The 15,916-nt window shown below is 55.1% G+C and overlaps 8 protein-coding genes across 8 annotated transcripts; 5 read left to right on the top strand and 3 right to left on the bottom strand.

The window, feature by feature from the left end:
- Positions 1-1,137: 1,137 nt before the first annotated feature.
- BO80DRAFT_262721 (uncharacterized protein) lies at positions 1,138-2,126 on the bottom strand. Its single transcript, XM_025714758.1, has one exon. The coding sequence runs from the start codon at positions 1,764-1,766 to the stop codon at positions 1,431-1,433; it is 336 nt and encodes a 111-aa protein (XP_025569790.1). The 5' UTR covers positions 1,767-2,126; the 3' UTR covers positions 1,138-1,430.
- A 1,972-nt stretch (positions 2,127-4,098) lies between these two features.
- Positions 4,099-7,695, top strand: BO80DRAFT_450184 (putative mucin family signaling protein Msb2; the record flags this gene model as incomplete). Its single annotated transcript, XM_025721795.1, has 1 exon — positions 4,099-7,695. One exon carries the CDS (start codon positions 4,099-4,101, stop codon positions 7,693-7,695), a length of 3,597 nt encoding a protein of 1,198 aa, XP_025569789.1.
- A 662-nt stretch (positions 7,696-8,357) lies between these two features.
- On the bottom strand, positions 8,358-10,136 carry BO80DRAFT_429845 (mitochondrial fission process 1 family protein). Its single transcript, XM_025720570.1, has 3 exons — positions 9,874-10,136; positions 9,166-9,700; positions 8,358-9,105 (listed from the first exon to the last, which is right to left on the bottom strand). The coding sequence occupies exons 1-3, from the start codon at positions 10,005-10,007 to the stop codon at positions 8,722-8,724; spliced, it is 1,053 nt and encodes a 350-aa protein (XP_025569788.1). The 5' UTR covers positions 10,008-10,136; the 3' UTR covers positions 8,358-8,721.
- Positions 10,137-10,785: 649 nt separating this feature from the next.
- On the top strand, positions 10,786-11,478 carry BO80DRAFT_429842 (ATP19 family protein). The gene is made up of 3 exons (XM_025720569.1): positions 10,786-10,918; positions 11,050-11,174; positions 11,268-11,478. The coding sequence occupies exons 1-3, from the start codon at positions 10,871-10,873 to the stop codon at positions 11,314-11,316; spliced, it is 222 nt and encodes a 73-aa protein (XP_025569787.1). The 5' UTR covers positions 10,786-10,870; the 3' UTR covers positions 11,317-11,478.
- Positions 11,479-11,698: 220 nt separating this feature from the next.
- BO80DRAFT_418868 (holo-ACP synthase) lies at positions 11,699-12,348 on the top strand (the record flags this gene model as incomplete). The annotated part of the gene is made up of 1 exon (XM_025718284.1): positions 11,699-12,348. Exon 1 carries the CDS (start codon positions 11,827-11,829, stop codon positions 12,346-12,348), a length of 522 nt encoding a protein of 173 aa, XP_025569786.1. The 5' UTR covers positions 11,699-11,826.
- Positions 12,349-13,064: 716 nt separating this feature from the next.
- BO80DRAFT_368665 (histidinol-phosphatase) lies at positions 13,065-14,130 on the top strand (the record flags this gene model as incomplete). The annotated part of the gene is made up of 3 exons (XM_025716351.1): positions 13,065-13,223; positions 13,292-13,828; positions 13,879-14,130. The coding sequence occupies 3 exons, from the start codon at positions 13,065-13,067 to the stop codon at positions 14,128-14,130; spliced, it is 948 nt and encodes a 315-aa protein (XP_025569785.1).
- Positions 14,131-14,200: 70 nt separating this feature from the next.
- BO80DRAFT_262275 (uncharacterized protein) lies at positions 14,201-14,753 on the bottom strand. Its single transcript, XM_025714756.1, has one exon. It carries the CDS (start codon positions 14,616-14,618, stop codon positions 14,271-14,273), a length of 348 nt encoding a protein of 115 aa, XP_025569784.1. The 5' UTR covers positions 14,619-14,753; the 3' UTR covers positions 14,201-14,270.
- A 126-nt stretch (positions 14,754-14,879) lies between these two features.
- BO80DRAFT_429838 (FKBP-type peptidyl-prolyl cis-trans isomerase) lies at positions 14,880-15,713 on the top strand. Its single transcript, XM_025720568.1, has 5 exons — positions 14,880-15,024; positions 15,160-15,224; positions 15,280-15,340; positions 15,412-15,474; positions 15,544-15,713. The coding sequence occupies exons 1-5, from the start codon at positions 14,897-14,899 to the stop codon at positions 15,569-15,571; spliced, it is 345 nt and encodes a 114-aa protein (XP_025569783.1). The 5' UTR covers positions 14,880-14,896; the 3' UTR covers positions 15,572-15,713.
- Positions 15,714-15,916: the final 203 nt, after the last annotated feature.

Below are 15,916 nucleotides of genomic sequence, written 5' to 3'. Positions count from 1 at the left end.
TGTCAGGAACGTGGGTGCGTCCAGCATCGAGCACGGAGTACGGAGTATCGACATCGCGATCGCAATGGATGGATCTCTCCTTTTGCGATCCCCCTCAGTGAGTGGTCGATGCCCCATGGAAGTAGGAGACTGATTCCTGAGACCAGGAGGCGCTCTTTGAACGGGCTCAGCCTACGGGATTAAAATAGAAACCACAACAATGGTGCCACAGGACGGAGTTCCGTAGCTCCTACCAACTAGCTTCCTCTAGTATCGCCAGTCCACCGTCCGTCCTCGCAACTCAGGCGCATGACGATCCGTGTTCCTATTTGGCCAATTTGATTTGGGTCTTATCAGTTCTCAGAGCTTGGACTTGCCGATCTGCATCCAGTATGGCGAGGAGGCCAGTCTGGCCGACATCTTCGCTCGACTGTCTCGATGAGGTTGCCTTTGCCACGCTCGTGAGATCCAACACGAAAGTTGAAGGAGCAATGACCATGGGGGCCCTCCTGCGAATCCTCTCTGACTGTGCCGGGGCTCGGTACCAAGGGCTCAGCCAATACCAGATCTCTGGAATCCTGTATCACGCTGGTTCTGAGACCGAAGGGATGGAAATAGCGAGTGTTTCAGCCCTGTGAGCGATGGATGTCTTGCCCTTCCGAGTCTCTGACATACCAGTCATGTCAGGGCCAAAGATGGACGATTGGCGCGCTGTCAAATAACACTGACCGGCGGGCCAAGGAATTAGATAGGAAAAGGCCAGTTTTGCTGCTCGTGACGGTTGGCGCCGCCGAGCATGCACGTGGTGTAAGACATGAATTCCTTCCATGATTCCGTTTTTCTGTCCCCCAACGCCGGTCTGATTTTCCGGAGTCTGAGTCTCGAGCCCCGTCCTTTCGGGTGCGGGCTAAGAAATTAGCCAAGGACTAATAGAATGGAGCAAGTTCTCGAAATGACCTGAGGTCGATAGCGCCCGCCACTAGCTTCTGGATGGAGGGATTGACTTGCAGACAATTAGAGGTGCAGTGCTAAGTCCTACTAGTAGATAGCGGTAGCACATCATGTCCCACGTTATGACTTATGACAGGACTTAGCTGACCTAGGATCAGTGCATGCCTACTCTATCCCGGCAGAATGGATGTGAGCGTACGTAGTGGCTCCGTCGGATGTACAGATGGGTATTGGATGCCTCTGGGTTAAGTCGCGATGGTGAGACAGCCGGGGTGGATGGATGGATCATGGCGGGCGGGAGGGAAATCATTCAATCTTACAGTTACCTGACCACTTACCAGCCCGCTAGGCAGAGACGCTACGGACGGGCGGTTGGACGTACGTACGGAGTACTTTCGACTTACAATACGGAGGGCCACCACCACCATCACCACCACCACATTGTCGCTGCTGGCAGGCGCATAATCCCATGCTTATCACATTCCTCGGTTCCAAGTCAATCAAGAGAGGAACTCTCCTCGTCTTTGCGCGAACCATGAAACCCGACCAACCAAGCCATGCGACTTTCTCGTGATGATCCTTTCCTGACCATGCCCGACCATGCCAGCCATCGACGCGGCCACCGCACCGCCCGTATCACCACGCACCGGGGCTATCCCCACAGCCATCCAGGAACCACCCGCACTAAACGACGCCGTCAGTCTAGGCCTTGTGGTGGTCCGAACCTTGACGGAATTATGCCCTTTGCAGAAGAGGCTGGCGTGCGAGGCGGGAATTACGATGGGCGCCGTGCCACTGCTGATCGGCAATTGTCCCTGGCCACATTCACCGGCCATCCTGCGCTGTCCTACCCATCCGCGAGCCGGTTACTTGTACTTGCCTGAATTTTGAGGTGCCCTTGAAGATTAAGCATCAATTCTCGGGCTGCAATCATGATTTCCCTATGAGTTTTCTGGATGGACTAAACTTACTTCAACGTCATGCGACATCCCGGAATAACTGGGCCCTTTGTCAACATCTCCACCAATCATTCTGTTGGTTTCCAGAGGTAGTAGTACCAACCCTGTCTGGCCTACCTACCGTCTTCCACAGGATGCATACAGCAACCATCAACCCCAACCTCAGGCAACTGCCAGGGCACTCTACACCCTGTCCTGGCCTCCTTTGCACTGCACAAGTGCACATCAGTGCACCAATCTGCGGATGAGATACCGGATGGACACCTTGTGCTCCATCTCTACTTGGTTGACGAGACCCTAGTTTGTCGATCGGAATACGCGATGCAACCCTGTTGAGATGCCTAGACCCTTGATCGATAATCCTCTCGGCTGCATGTCGTGCAATTCCTGGCCATGACTACCTAGCTCGAGGGAGTATCTACTCTGGACTCCTGGAGGTCACCGTAGCCTAACGTGCGCCGTTGACTAGATCCTGTACTATGGACGGACAGTGGACATGGACCTGACCAGAAAAGGCGGTTTACTCCGTACTATTGATCGTTTGGCAGTTAGTGTTCCTTTGATGGGACCTCGACCACCGGGACATACGTAGCTACATGCCTCCATTAGGACCGGTTTTCGGCCATTCCTCTGCAGACGTACATAGGCACAGTCATACACACAGACAGACCTACATGGCCGGGATGCATGGATCTGGAGTGCATGTGCAGGAGAGAGAGAGTCGAGAACCTGTGATACGTAACGACAGCCGGACCGGCACTGGCAAGCAAGAGCGGGAAGCGGGCTGGGTCGTCATTCAATGGCCATCTGGGCTAATAAGAATAAGGATCCGAGGCGGTAATATACGGCAACCATGGACAAATACCGTACGGAAAGAGGTGGGGCGGGGGGTTCCACCTCACCCGGTGCGTGTCCCCAACCCGCCTTGTGATGGGGAGGCCAGCATTGTTTCCACGGCCGTTGCCCTTTTTTTACTCCCGGGTGAGTTTGTTCCCCCTCTCTTCCCCCCCCCCCCTTTTTGGTGGTACCAACCAGAAAAACCCACCCACCCGAAAAGCAGCGGTGGTAAGTAAAAACTAAGTAAAGTACCACCACCGCCATGACACGGACCGGGCCAACTAAGCCAGGCTAAACCGCCAGAGAGTAATCTCCCCTTCCTCTCACTAACTCTCCTTTCATTCATTTAGTGCTGTTGTTATTATTATTATTATTATTACGATTACTGCGACTTTGCTTTCCCGTCCTTCCTTTAGTACTATTGTTCTGCTGATTACCATCATCATCATCTTCTTTCCATTCTTTCCCTTCCTTTTCTCCCCTCCCCAATCTGTTTCTCCAGCGCCGGTGCTTCGTTGACGTAGCCCATCTTTGAACGTCTTTCTACGTCAACGAGCCGTTGGGACTTGCCAATTCATCGCTCAGCCTCTCTCTCCTTGCATCCCATCCCCTCCCACGGTCGCGCCCTCTCCAGGTACTTCCAACCGCCGCTCCACCATAACAACCCACCCCCTCCCCCTCTCCACAGCCGTTTTCTCACTTGACATCCCTGGTTTAGATCTCGTCGCTCGCTCCTTGCCGCCTCTACGCTCGTTATCGCTTTGTTTGCTGGGGACTTTTCGTGAGGGGTTGCTGTTGGTTTCTCATCGACCACGCCCCCCTGCCGCTCTTTGAACTCGCTTTGTTTATATCGAACTCCCGCTGTTGGTGCGCGCAAATCGATCCACCGGCTGTCAGTGCAGTGCTAGGGCTTGTTGTGATCGAGACACTCAATCGGGGGATTTTGTGACCCGAATCTCTTGTCTTCGCCGAGTTCCTGTTTGCTTGTCGACTCTAGAATTGCGACTGCCTTCCAGCCTTCGACCGATCCGGGATATCGTTACCATTCGCACGATCCGTTCGGTTGAGATTGATTCGCATCAAGTGATTGGAAAGTGGAAAGGTGGATACGCAAACGTCCGGGAAAGAGACATCTATATCGCCCGGTAATCAGCCTACCGATTTCCTACCAGCCACCGACCCCATGCATCAGCAATATCGACGATTGGTTCCGATTTTCGACGTTTGACCACTTTGTGCCTTGGGATATTTGGTTTTGAAGGTTCCCATTTGAGCCTTCGCTCTGTCCATTCTTTTCAGCACCGTTACGGTCTTTTGGACCATCTAACCGCTCTTTATTGCCTATCATTGTTATACAATCCTTTCAATCAATATGCTTGCGCCAACGACCTCGCTGTTGGCAGCGTTCTTGTCCCTGGGTGGCCTCGAACTGGTCGCGGCCCAGGATGCGGCCCAGGCCCAGGAATTGAGAGCGCGCCACTATTTCGCGAAGCGCTCTGAGACGCACGTCAGCTCCGATGTTTCTTCCCAGCCTGTTACGCCGGTCGAGTTGACCACCAGGTCCGAAACGAGTGCGATTGACTCTGCTCTCACCTCGGCAGAAGAACACACTCCTCTCCGGGACTCGTCACCTGGTGTCATTGTTGTTCCGGTGACCCTTTCAGTCGACGCCAATGGTGTTACGCACACAATCGTGGGTACGGCACCATATGTTCCCGGTGCTTCTACATCCACAAGCTCTACCGTGGAGCGTGTGGAGAGTACACCAGCTCCGGCATCTGCCACAACGACAGCAGGCTCGACGACGGCAAGCTCGTCTACCACAGGGACCGACTCAACCACGACCGAGTCTGAAAAGCATACTTCTACAAGCAAGTCTGAGACGCCCACTTCTACCACCGAGTCTGCGAAGCACACTTCTACATCGTCAACCGCTGCTGAGACGACCCCTTCTTCGTCAGCTGCTGCTACGACTTCCCGCACTTCGATTAGCGACTCCTTGGAGAGCCTCATTTCCAGTTTACTTGGGTCCGCTGCCAGCACTAGCACGGCTGCCACTACGACCAGCCCTACATCGCAGACTGAGTCTAGCTCTGCAACGTCCACTCCCGTATCAAGCTCTGCTGCCGCCATCGTAGACGTCCATACAAGCAAGAGCTCTACCAGTGAGAGCTCTACGTCTCCCAGCTCCACAAGAGAGAGTGCTACTGAAAGTTCCGCAGCTCAGGGATCGACAACCCAGAGCTCTTCCACCCATGTCATCCAGGTCCAGACTTCTTCCAACCCCGCCTCTTCAGCTGCAATTGCAACCGCAGAGTCCTCGACAGAGTCTTCGAAGACTGAGTCTGCCATTCCGACTTCGAAAGCAGAGAGTTCCACTCACCTCATCACCAGCCAGACCACTTCCGCCCAGAGTACTTCCGCTCAGGTACCCCTGTCCGAGTCTTCTTCGAAACCAGAGTCGTCAACCCAGAGCCTGTCGAGCCAAAGCTCCTCAAGCCAGGTTACTTCTGTCCAGGTCACTTCCACCCAGGCCACCTCTGGTCAGGTCACTTCTTCAAGTGTGGCTTCTCAGACTACCGGAGCGGCATCCTCGAGCATCATCCCTGCTTCATCTCAAGACGCGACTTCCACTGCAACCCCGAATTCGTCGGGGGGTCTGCTAGCGTTCCTTACGGATGGCCAGAGCACCTCAAGCGTGGCTTCCCAGACTACTGGGGCAGCATCCTCCAGCCTTATTCCTGTTACGTCTCAGGATGCGACTTCCACTGCAGTCCCAAGTTCGTCAGGTGGTCTTCTCGCATTCCTCACGGATGGTCAGAGCACTTCCTCAAGCGTGGCTTCTCAAACAACTGGGGCAGCATCCTCGAGCCTTATCCCTGTCGCATCTCAGGACGCGACTCCCACGGCAACTCCAAGTTCGTCAGGCGGTCTTCTCGCATTCCTCACGGATGGTCAGAGCACCTCAAGCGTGGCTTCCCAGACTACTGGGGCAGCATCCTCCAGCCTTATTCCCGTGGCGTCCCAGGATGCGGCTTCCACTGCAACCCCGAGCTCGTCAGGGGGCTTGCTCGCATATATTACGGATATGTTGTCTTCTAGCACCAATACTGCTACCTCCACCGGATCTAGCCCGGTTGTCAGCCAGAGTGCAAGTGGCTCTGTTGATTCCAGCGCTTTTCCTACAATCTCAGTCAGTGTCCCTGTGGTTACGCCTGCATCATCATCTTCGGGATCGGTCGAAATCATTCCTGGTCTACTGAGCACACTACTGGGTACAAGCTCGGAATCAGCGCCAGAGACTTCAAGCATGGTGAGCCTTGGCTTGGGCATCTCCGCCACTTCCACGGCTCTTATTCCTGGAGCGTCTAGCGGATCCCAAAGCTCCGCCGCCGGAGCCTCGACTCCCCTCGCCAGCGGTGGCATTATCATCTTGCCCACTGCGACTGAAACTTCGTCCGGGTCTGCTTCAACGGGTCTTTTCGGATCTACGTCCGAATCCGCCGGATCGACCTCTGCATTGGCTTCTGGATCGGCAGGTGTTATTCCTACCTCGGACGCAGGTTCTGTTTCTGGGTCTGCAGGCGTTATTCCTACATCGGTCTCCGGATCTGCCTCTGGCTCCGTGGGCGTTATTCCCACGTCGGTCTCTGGCTCTGCTTCTGGGTCCGCAGGCGTTATTCCCACGTCGGCCCCTAGTTCTGCGTCGGGTTCTGCAGGAATCATTCCTACTGCGGCATCCGGATCCACTGGACTTTTCCCTACGACTGCTTCTGGAGCCTCTTCTGGATCTGCTTCGGGATCTGCCGGGCTTATTCCCACTGCAGGATCCGTATCATCTGGGTCTGCCTCTTTGACTACCTCCATCCCCGGGCCTGGATCCTCTATCCCCTTGATCACTTCCACTGCAGAGCCCTCGGGTGTAGCGTCGGCAACGCCGACAAGCGCTCTGTCCACAAGCAGCAGCACGGAAACGCCGTTGACCACAGAACAACCGACCACGACGACGACCAAGGCCGCTGAGACCACCCTTACCCCGACCTCGACCTCGACCACCTCCGATTCTGATGACTATCTGCCATCAAGCATCCTGGTGGTTGAGCCCACGACTACAACATCGAAAAGTACGGGCACGGCTACGCATGCGGCTACTACTACCACTGCTTCCGTTCAGCTTCCTGGGTCGATCTCTCCCGCCGGTGGCCTTCCCGAGAAGCCGGCGAACGACACCTTGATTCAGATTGGTTTCAACGGCAAACTGCGCTACAGCTTTGTGGCCACGACGCCTTTGTCTTCCTCTCAGATCTTCATGTATGTGCCGGAAGGTCTCGGCTACGCGTTGGGACTCAACGACAGTGATGTGGTCATGTATGACATCCAACCGTACGATAACTCGGCAAGCACCGGCTATATTGCTACCGTTGCCCTGGCATACATCCCGTCGGACGATGTTGACACGCTGAGGAAGATGCTTCACAACCCGATTTCGAAACTCTATGAGCAACCCAACGAGACGGTGAAGACATTGATGTCGATGATCGACCCCTCCATCCCTCTTCTGGTGGGCCAGTCGGGCTCTTCCGGCAGCAGCTCGTCCAGCGATGGTGGATCGGGAAGTAGCAGCAGCAACGGGGATGGAAGCGACGGCGGCTACGATCAAGGCGACGCGGGTACTAGTTCATCCGGAACTACCAAGGCCAGCGCCGTTGGTATCGGATGCGGTGCTGTAGCCGGTGCTGCAGCATACGGTGCCGGTATGTTCTGGGTTGCGCGTCGGTACCGGAAGAAGCGTCAGTTGCACCAACGCTCGCCCTCGAGCGTCGACCAGATGAGCGAAGGCCGCGGTGGTGGGTCCGTATTCGCTGCCGGTGGTCGTCTCTCCCGCAACAGTCAGAACAGCCGCGGCACCGGCCGGACCCAGATGATTAGCGCGCCCGTGATGGCGGAGAATTCGCTCGGCTGGAACTAAGCCGGGGCCCGTCAGTTGTTCCATATAAAGATTGACTCGTGTATTTTGTTCAATGCTAGACAGGGCCAGAATATAAGCTGGAGCCACGACGAAAAGCTGCCGACAGCTTCCTGGGGGCGTTGCTTTTCCGAGTGGCCCCTAATCTGTGTGGAATACCAAGCGATGCTCGATTCTGCCGTTGTCCCAACTGTATTTCACACGATCTTGCCATGCCATTGCGTCCCGTTTCCTGGCAGTTGTTTTGTTTATCTACATTTTCCCTTCTTATTCCCCACACGTTTTTGCCATTTCTTTTCCCTCTCTTTCTTACTCTCCTTATGGTGACACAGACCTGCCACCGCAATCATTTTACCCTTCTTCTTCTTCTTCTTCTTCTTCTTCTTCTTCTTCTTCTTCTTCTTCTTCTTCTTCTTCTTCTTCTTCTTCTTCTTCTTCTTCTTCTTCTCTTTCTCAGGGGCTCCTCCGTGCCCCTGACTAACTTCCTACGCTTCTTAATGGTTGGGTGGTAGGTATCTGTGACGAGTGACGCCGTGCTATACTCTCCTACCCTTGTTTCTCCTTGTCCTATCTCTCTCTCTCGTCCCTCCTATTTGAGTCATTATGTGTACAGATGTATATTTCCAGTAGATCGACGGACCCGCCGGCCGAGATTATCCGGTGGAGCTGAATGAAATGTTCCAATGAGGTGAATTTGCGTAAATTGTTCTTCACTAGTTTGATTGTCTTACTCCGTACTAGTATTAGATGATTGTCCTTTTTGGGGTGGCCGGGACTGCTTTCATGGCGCCAGGCGAAATTTTGAATCAAGCCCTGAGCTAACAACCGTATGAGAATGAAGATTATGATGATGGTGGTGATGATGATGATGATGATGATGATAATGCCTGGCTGAACGACAAAGAACCAAGAGCCGAGAGAAAAGAACAGACCGCTAAGGGATAAGTATATACAGTACAGAATGTAGAAAGGTAGATGTCTGATCCCCTCTCACTGAAGAAGAGTATTGGGGGGGGAAGTGTGTTCTAATCAGTCTTTCTTTTCTTTCGAATGCGAGCTCAGGCCGAGCAGAGCTAGAGGGCCGGTCTCGCCTCGTTGTTCACGCTCGTGCTTCCGGTGTTCCTTGGCCAGACGTCGTTCCTCCTTGTATTCTTCCCAGGATAGGTTGGCGGCAGCAGCAGCGACGTTGGCGTCGGAGTCCATGGCTTCGTGGTTGTTCTTTTCGTCCTGTACCTTGAGGAAGTGGCTCAGAGAGGTGGCCTCGTCGTGAGGGACCCGTACGGTACGAGGTAGGGGACGGACGGCGTCTTCGCCGGCGTAGGCCCGGATTCCGGTATGGAACGCCCATTCGACGGCTTCTTCGACGGGTTCGTCGAAGATGTATGGGAGGAAGGGAACGACGGAGAGACCGAGCTAGTGTATGTTAGCGATTATATTGATGGAGTTTGTTTGATGTGAATGGATGGCACTCACCCCGATCGGCACCCAAGTGCGGAGGAAAACGCCTTTGGAATTCTTCAACATCCGGCCGGAATATTTGACTACGGAGTGGATGGTAAAAGCCGGAAGACCCATACTGGCGATGCCCTGGAAGACGGCTCGCTGGGCCATTACCATGCGGTAGTCCTCGGCCAGCGGCACTTGGGTGCTGGGCCAAGGCATGAGCGTGTCGCCGCCTGTGAGGGAGCCGCTGATGTTGCCGGTTACCATGCCCTTCGCGATTTTGTCGTTGGTCAGGTCGCTGGCATCCTTGTAGGCCTCGCAGGGAGGGGCTAGGACACGGCGGTTGCGCAGGTAGGCCTTGTAGCCCTCGTGGGCGACGTCGCCGATCAGATAAGTCCAGGAGATACCGTAGGCTGATCGGACGAGCCAGGGATGGGCGACCGGGCGGAAGGACTCGCCAATGTCGGAGGTATAGGCGACATAGCGGTGGGCGGAGAGGAGGAGAGTGCGGAGACGATTAGCGTACCCGGCATAGCGGTAGGGGGTTTCGGTGGAATCGACCGAGCTGGAGAGAGGGTTAGTGAATTAGTATCCCAGTACTAACTAAGGATACTGTGGGAGTGGGAGTTTTGGCTGCTTGCGGGGAGAAATGCGGGGAGACGCGGAGACACCCACGCCTCGTGTGACCGACCGACGAGGCTGGCGAGCACCCGGCAATGGAGCAGGGGCCAGACGTACTAGGAGGAATAGATGTCATCGTAGAAGCTATCATCGCGGTCGGCCAGCTTTTGTAGCTGGGGATGAAGCTTCGTGCGAGGAGTGGGCTCTTGGACCTCCTCGGGCGTGTCGTCGTGATGCTTCCTCCAGAACATGATGTGGTAGAGATGATGGCTGAATGAGATGACAACGGCTGGAAGGTGCAGAAGAATGAAGTCAAGGGACCTCGAAGAGAAAGAGGCACGCTGAAAGCGATGAGTGAAGCGAGGAATGGAGGAAGTCAATCAAGGGGCGACGGTGGTGGTGGTAGTATTAGTGGTGACTTCAGGCGAAGAGCTGGCCAGAGCTAAGTAAGTATCTACGAGCGCGCAGCAATCCATGGACTCGAGGAACTTATAGGCCCAACCATTCGCTGCAGCGCAACCGTAGGCGGCAGCCGGCCAGCAGCAGAGCAGCTCATAGCCGGGGCAATTTCCACCTCGCTCCAGGGAAGAGTTCACTTCCCCCGAGGTTCGGATGGGAGGATCTCCTGCTGCGGTAATGGGCACCGCCACGACATGATCTCATTCGAGCTTGAGATTGGCCTACGGGGACATTGAACACGAGTTGTAGCTTCTGCACACATCATGACTGTCCATGACAGCTCGATGGCGCCCGACCAGCTGGGAGTTTGGGAGCATCTGCTCTGATGCTGCGTCATACCATATCCCGTGATGCTTTCCCGGCCCTCACGTGCTTCGGGCACTTCCGGGACATCACGTGAAATGCATGCTGCTCGCGTGACCCCCTGTCACCTGGCTGAAATGCTGACTCACTTATGACTCAGCTAATGCTACTGGCTTGCTGACTCAGGATCCAGTCAGCATCCACGCCAGGCCCAAACGGGCAAGGACCACAGCCGCAACTTCCATCGCAGCCGCCCAACGACTGATTCCCGCAGGACCTACTAGCATCGCACCGCTACATCCGCCGTTGACCTCCCCGTTCTCCATTGAACTCTCGCCTCCAATCCGTCATCATGGTCGTCTACTACCAGATCGCCGGCAAGCAGATCGGCTCCCACGTCGTACGTCTCCGTCTCACCCGGTCCCAACCTCCCCTGTCCCAGACCAATCTCTGCCGAGGTCACCACCTCGGCCGACAGGACACTTCCTAGCTGGGTTGAATCTCGTTAACTGACTGTTCGATTGCTTCTAGCTCGCCATGAGCGTTCTCGGTGCTCTCTTTGGTGGTGTTGGTCTCGCTACCCGCGGTGGCAGCCAGCCCAAGCCTGCCGCTCCTCCCATCCAGGCTTCCTCCAAGGATGAGGAGACCTTCATCCAGTACGTTCGGACTCTTCTGGCTGACCCTGTCCAAAGGAATATCTATAACGGACAAGGACGATCATTTGAACTCGGGCTAACGTCGAGCTACAGGGACTTCCTCAAACAGATGAACGGGGAGGACAAAAAGAAGGACCATTAGAATACCTTTAATTCAGGAATGAGTCGAGGACCATGACATGAAGATGCTCGACTTAATGGGTCATCGGCTGGGGTGAACTGGATTCCACCGTGACGGGTCGGGCAGTGTCCTTGAAATGTTGCCCTGCTGGGACGGCCTGGCGGTTCCAGAGAGGTGTGAATCTGTACATATAGAGTATACACCCTGAACGTTTGTTCTCAACTTGCTGGTGTGAACGAAGTTGGTAGACGAATCTGTAGGTAGCTATATTGGTGTAGAAGTATACAGGGAGCTGGCACTGAGAAGCGCCAGCAAAACAAACAAAAGCACTTACCCACAAGCCAAACGACCCGAACAAACCACTACAGGTTCTTAACCTCTAGTCCAAATCTACTACCACTTACTTTTGTACCTGTCGGCTGTCTCACAATCCGTCACAGTCACCTGACCAGCCATTCTTCTCTCCATCCATCTTATCCATTCATCCTCTCTATCTCCCAACCCACATCCAACAAAATTCACACCACCACCATGAAACCCACCCCCTTCCCCATCGCCCTCAACATCGGCACCGACATCGTCCACCTCCCACGCATCAGCAAGCTCCTCCACCGCCCCAGCTACTTCACCCGCTTCACGCGCCGCATCCTCCACGCCGACGAACAACGAGACTTTCGCGCCCGCTTCTCCCTCCCTCAGCCTACACCAGCCTCCTCTTTCTCTCCTTCACCCTCCCCACCATCCCCATCCCCACCCCTCCAACCCCCGAGCAGTATAACACCCGACGTGGTACGGTGGCTAGCGGGCCGGTTCGCGGCCAAAGAGGCGGCGCGGAAAGCGGCGCCTCTGGGAGCGGCGCATATTAGTTGGAAGGAGGTGGTGGTTACGGTCGGGGAGGGGGGGAGGCCGGAGGTGGTGTATTTGGATGGGTGTGAGGGGGATGAAGGGGGGAAGGGAAAGGGGGAGGGGGAGGGTTCAGGAGGGAGGGTGGGGAAGTTGTCTATTTCGCATGATGGGGAGTATGTGGTTGCTATGGTTGTTGCGGCGGGGTGAGGGGGAATATATTGGAGGGATTTGGGAGGGTGTAGGGTGTAGAGGGGAGGGTAGATATGGGAGTTTGTGGTTTGGGGATTGAAGGGGGGCGGCTTGTGTGAGTTGGGGTGACTGGTTTCGGAGCGCATTGTTTGGGTGTCGTTGTTGGGTGGTGAGGGTGGTTGGGCTATGCTTGGTGCTGAATGCTGAATGCTGGGAGGGTGGCCTGCTGTTGGAGGTAAAAGGTTGGAGGGGTGATAGTGATGTGGTGATATGGATTGAGTATCGCGATATGCGATGGTGGGGTGAGCTAGCTAGCTGGCTAGCTACGTGACCACGAGGACTGTATCCATAAGTGTATATTAGGTTAATGGACTGCGATATTGAAATCAACATCGGAAGATAGCTGATAGGGCTATAGGGCACTGCATCTGTCGATCTCATATCGTCAACTCGTCGGTTGGTGTCGGCGAGCGCCGCTCCACGACCATCGGGCAGTGACTCCCGCAACACACCTTCACGGTCCTCTGCATCCGACCTCCTGACCCAGGACCACGTTCCATCAACGGCCTCGCTGTCTGGCTGCAATCAGCCTGAATCCCACTAGCTCCGTCCCCCTGGACACCAACCACCACCCCTCCATCGCGGGGTCCATCAGCCGCAGTACGCATATCACCGCAGCACCGTCATTCTTCACCCATCCATGCGGGCAACACCTTCACTAACCACCGCTCCAGATGCCTTTCACCCATCACAGCCACTCAGGGCAGTTCTGCCCCGGCCACGCCAAAGACGGCCTGGAGGAGATCATCCAGCTTGCGATAGCCAAGAAATTCCACACCTTCTGCCTGACGGAACACATGCCCCGACATGAAGAAGACTTCTACCCGGAAGAGGTACCTCTCATACTACTGGCCTCTCCCCCCAGTGCGATGCATCACTAACCCACCAACCAACTCCCCAGATCGAAGCCGGCAATACCGAAGCCGGCCACGTGGCCAACGAAGCCGCCTACTTCGCCGAAGCCACACGTCTGCGGACCAAATACGCCGATCAGATCAAGATCCTGATCGGGTTTGAGATCGACTGGATCCGGCCGACCTCGCGCCTCCTCATCGAGGAGTCGCTCGCCCGGCACCCGTTCGAGTTCTTCATGGGTTCCGTGCACCATACCTTGACGGTGCCGATTGATTATGACCGGGCGCTGTATGAGAAGGCGCGCGACCTGGCGGGCGGCACGGACGAGCAGCTCTTCGAGGCGTACTTTGACGAGCAGCTGGATATGCTGCAGCAGGTGAAGCCGGTGGTGGTGGGGCATTTTGATCTGATCCGGTTGAAGAGCGATGACCCCGAGCGGAGTTTTACGGAGTATCCGCGGGTGTGGGCGAAGATTCTACGGAACTTGGACTACGTGGCTGGGTATGGGGGGTTGTTGGAGTTGAATTCGGCGGCGTTGAGGAAGGGCATGAGTGAGCCGTATCCCAAGGCAGAGATTTGCAAGGTGGGTTTACACTGGGGGAGATAATCCGGATGGGGCTGATTCGTTGATAGGAATTCCTAGCTCGGGGCGGGCGGTTTTGTCTGTCGGACGATAGTCACGGATTGGAGCAGGTCGGGTTGAATTTCCATCGCGTGCTGCCATTCATGGAGCAGGTGGGTATCTCGACCGTGCATTATCTGGAGCTGGGGGAGGGGGATGCGGCCGTTGATCAACGGTTTCCTCGGACGCAGATCCAATCGGTGACATTGGCGGAGATGAAGGCGATGGCCTTCTGGACGCAGGATGGAGCCACGACGCAGTGAGTTGACAGGTGCAGATGGTGGGTGCATCACATGCATGCAGGTCTGCCGTGACAGTTGGATTTGCTTTTTTCTGTGTATTGTGCGAAGGGAATGCAGATGATGGATTCTGTATAGCACCCGAACCAGCAGTTCCGCGACGATCATACGTTGGCAGGAAGCCCGATGGTCGGCCAGGTGCAGTGCGTCAATAACGGGCGGCACTGGCGGCCTCGGAGTTGCATGATGCCACGAGGCGAGTCTATCATAGGTGCATGCAACCGGTGACAACACCGCCGGGAATTAATAACGGGCTGGAGCAGAATTGGATGGCGGCGCAAATGGGGGATGGAGGAAAGGATGGATCGAATCGCTGGTGGCAGCGCCAGTTCCGCGCCAAGCGAACCCACAACTGCGCCCGCCCGCCAGCAATCACCGATTCCTCCATCACATCGCAGTAGCAACAGTAGCAGCAGCAACAGTAGCAGCAGCAGCAGCAGCAGCAGCAGCATCTGCCTCAGCACCCTGCACCGCTCCGCATGTAGAAACCATGCCAGAGTAGTAATATGGCACACCCACACCGTAAATCCATCCCCGCTGCCAGCGATCCGACAGCCAGAGAGCCCCTTCCGGTCTCGATCGAACTATAAATCCTTCCCCCGCCCCCACTTGGCCGATTCTTTTTCTTCTCCCTCGTCTTCCATTCTCCTTCCGCTTTTCTCCTCTTCCCTCCTCTCATCTCCATCTCGTATCTGCAGGATTCCACTTTGCCATCTCTCCATCATTCACCATGGGTGTCACCAAGACTGTTCTCGCTGAAGGCAACGGCCAGCAGTTCCCCAAGCCGGGCGATGTCGTGTCCATCCACTACACCGGCTGCCTCTATGATGCTTCCAAGCCCAACAACATGGGTAAACAGTATGTCACCATCTTTTCTAGGATGCTGTCGATCCCTCCCCAAGCTGTTTTACGGCATCTCCCTGTCCCTGCTGGAACTGCACCATCCGCATCCATGACATCACACGAAACAACCCATCTAACATCATGCCTCAGGTTCGACAGCTCCCGTGGCCGCGGTGTCTTCAAGACCGCCATCGGTGTTGGCCGTGTCATCAAGGGTTTGTTTTATTCCTTCCCCCTCTCTCCCTCCTCATTTAACTGATGACCCTGTAGGCTGGGATGAGGGTGTCCCCCAGATGAGCGTTGGCGAGAAGGCCGTCCTGACCATCTCCCCGTAAGTTTCCCCAATCATCTCTCCTTTCAATCCCACCAAACAACATACGGAGTACTGATGAAATTATACAGTGACTACGGCTACGGCTCCCAGGGTTTTCCCGGCCTGATCCCTGCTAACTCGACCCTCGTTTTGTAAGTGATTCCTTGTTGATGTTTCCCAATGCTATGTATCAGATGAATGAAACAACTGACTCTGTCCAGCGAGGTCGAGCTCATGGGCATCAACTAAGCGTCTCACTTGGTTTGGGATTGAATCGTGAAAAATGAAAGAAAAACGGCGGATCCTGTCGATTTTTTTTAGATCATTGTCGCTCAGCGTCTTTAAGCAATGAAGGTGTAATGTCTCGGGCTGGTTGAATGCTGGCTGTGGATGGATGGTTCTTGTAGTGTTTCTTGTACGGAGTAGGATATATGGACTAGATGGAGTGAAGTAGCACAGTAGTCGGGTTATCTGATCGATCGATTGGATCGTCACCCTGAAGGCTGAATGCTGCATGCTGCATGATCAGGTGACGGGATCAAGGAGTTATATTTCCCTCCTATCAGAGTATCACTAGGTATCAACAGGGAAAGA

The sequence above is a fragment of the Aspergillus ibericus genome (assembly GCF_003184845.1).
Source record: "Aspergillus ibericus CBS 121593 unplaced genomic scaffold BO80scaffold_74, whole genome shotgun sequence".
NCBI lineage: Eukaryota > Fungi > Ascomycota > Eurotiomycetes > Eurotiales > Aspergillaceae > Aspergillus > Aspergillus ibericus.
This window is presented reverse-complemented; position numbering and strand designations above follow the sequence as displayed.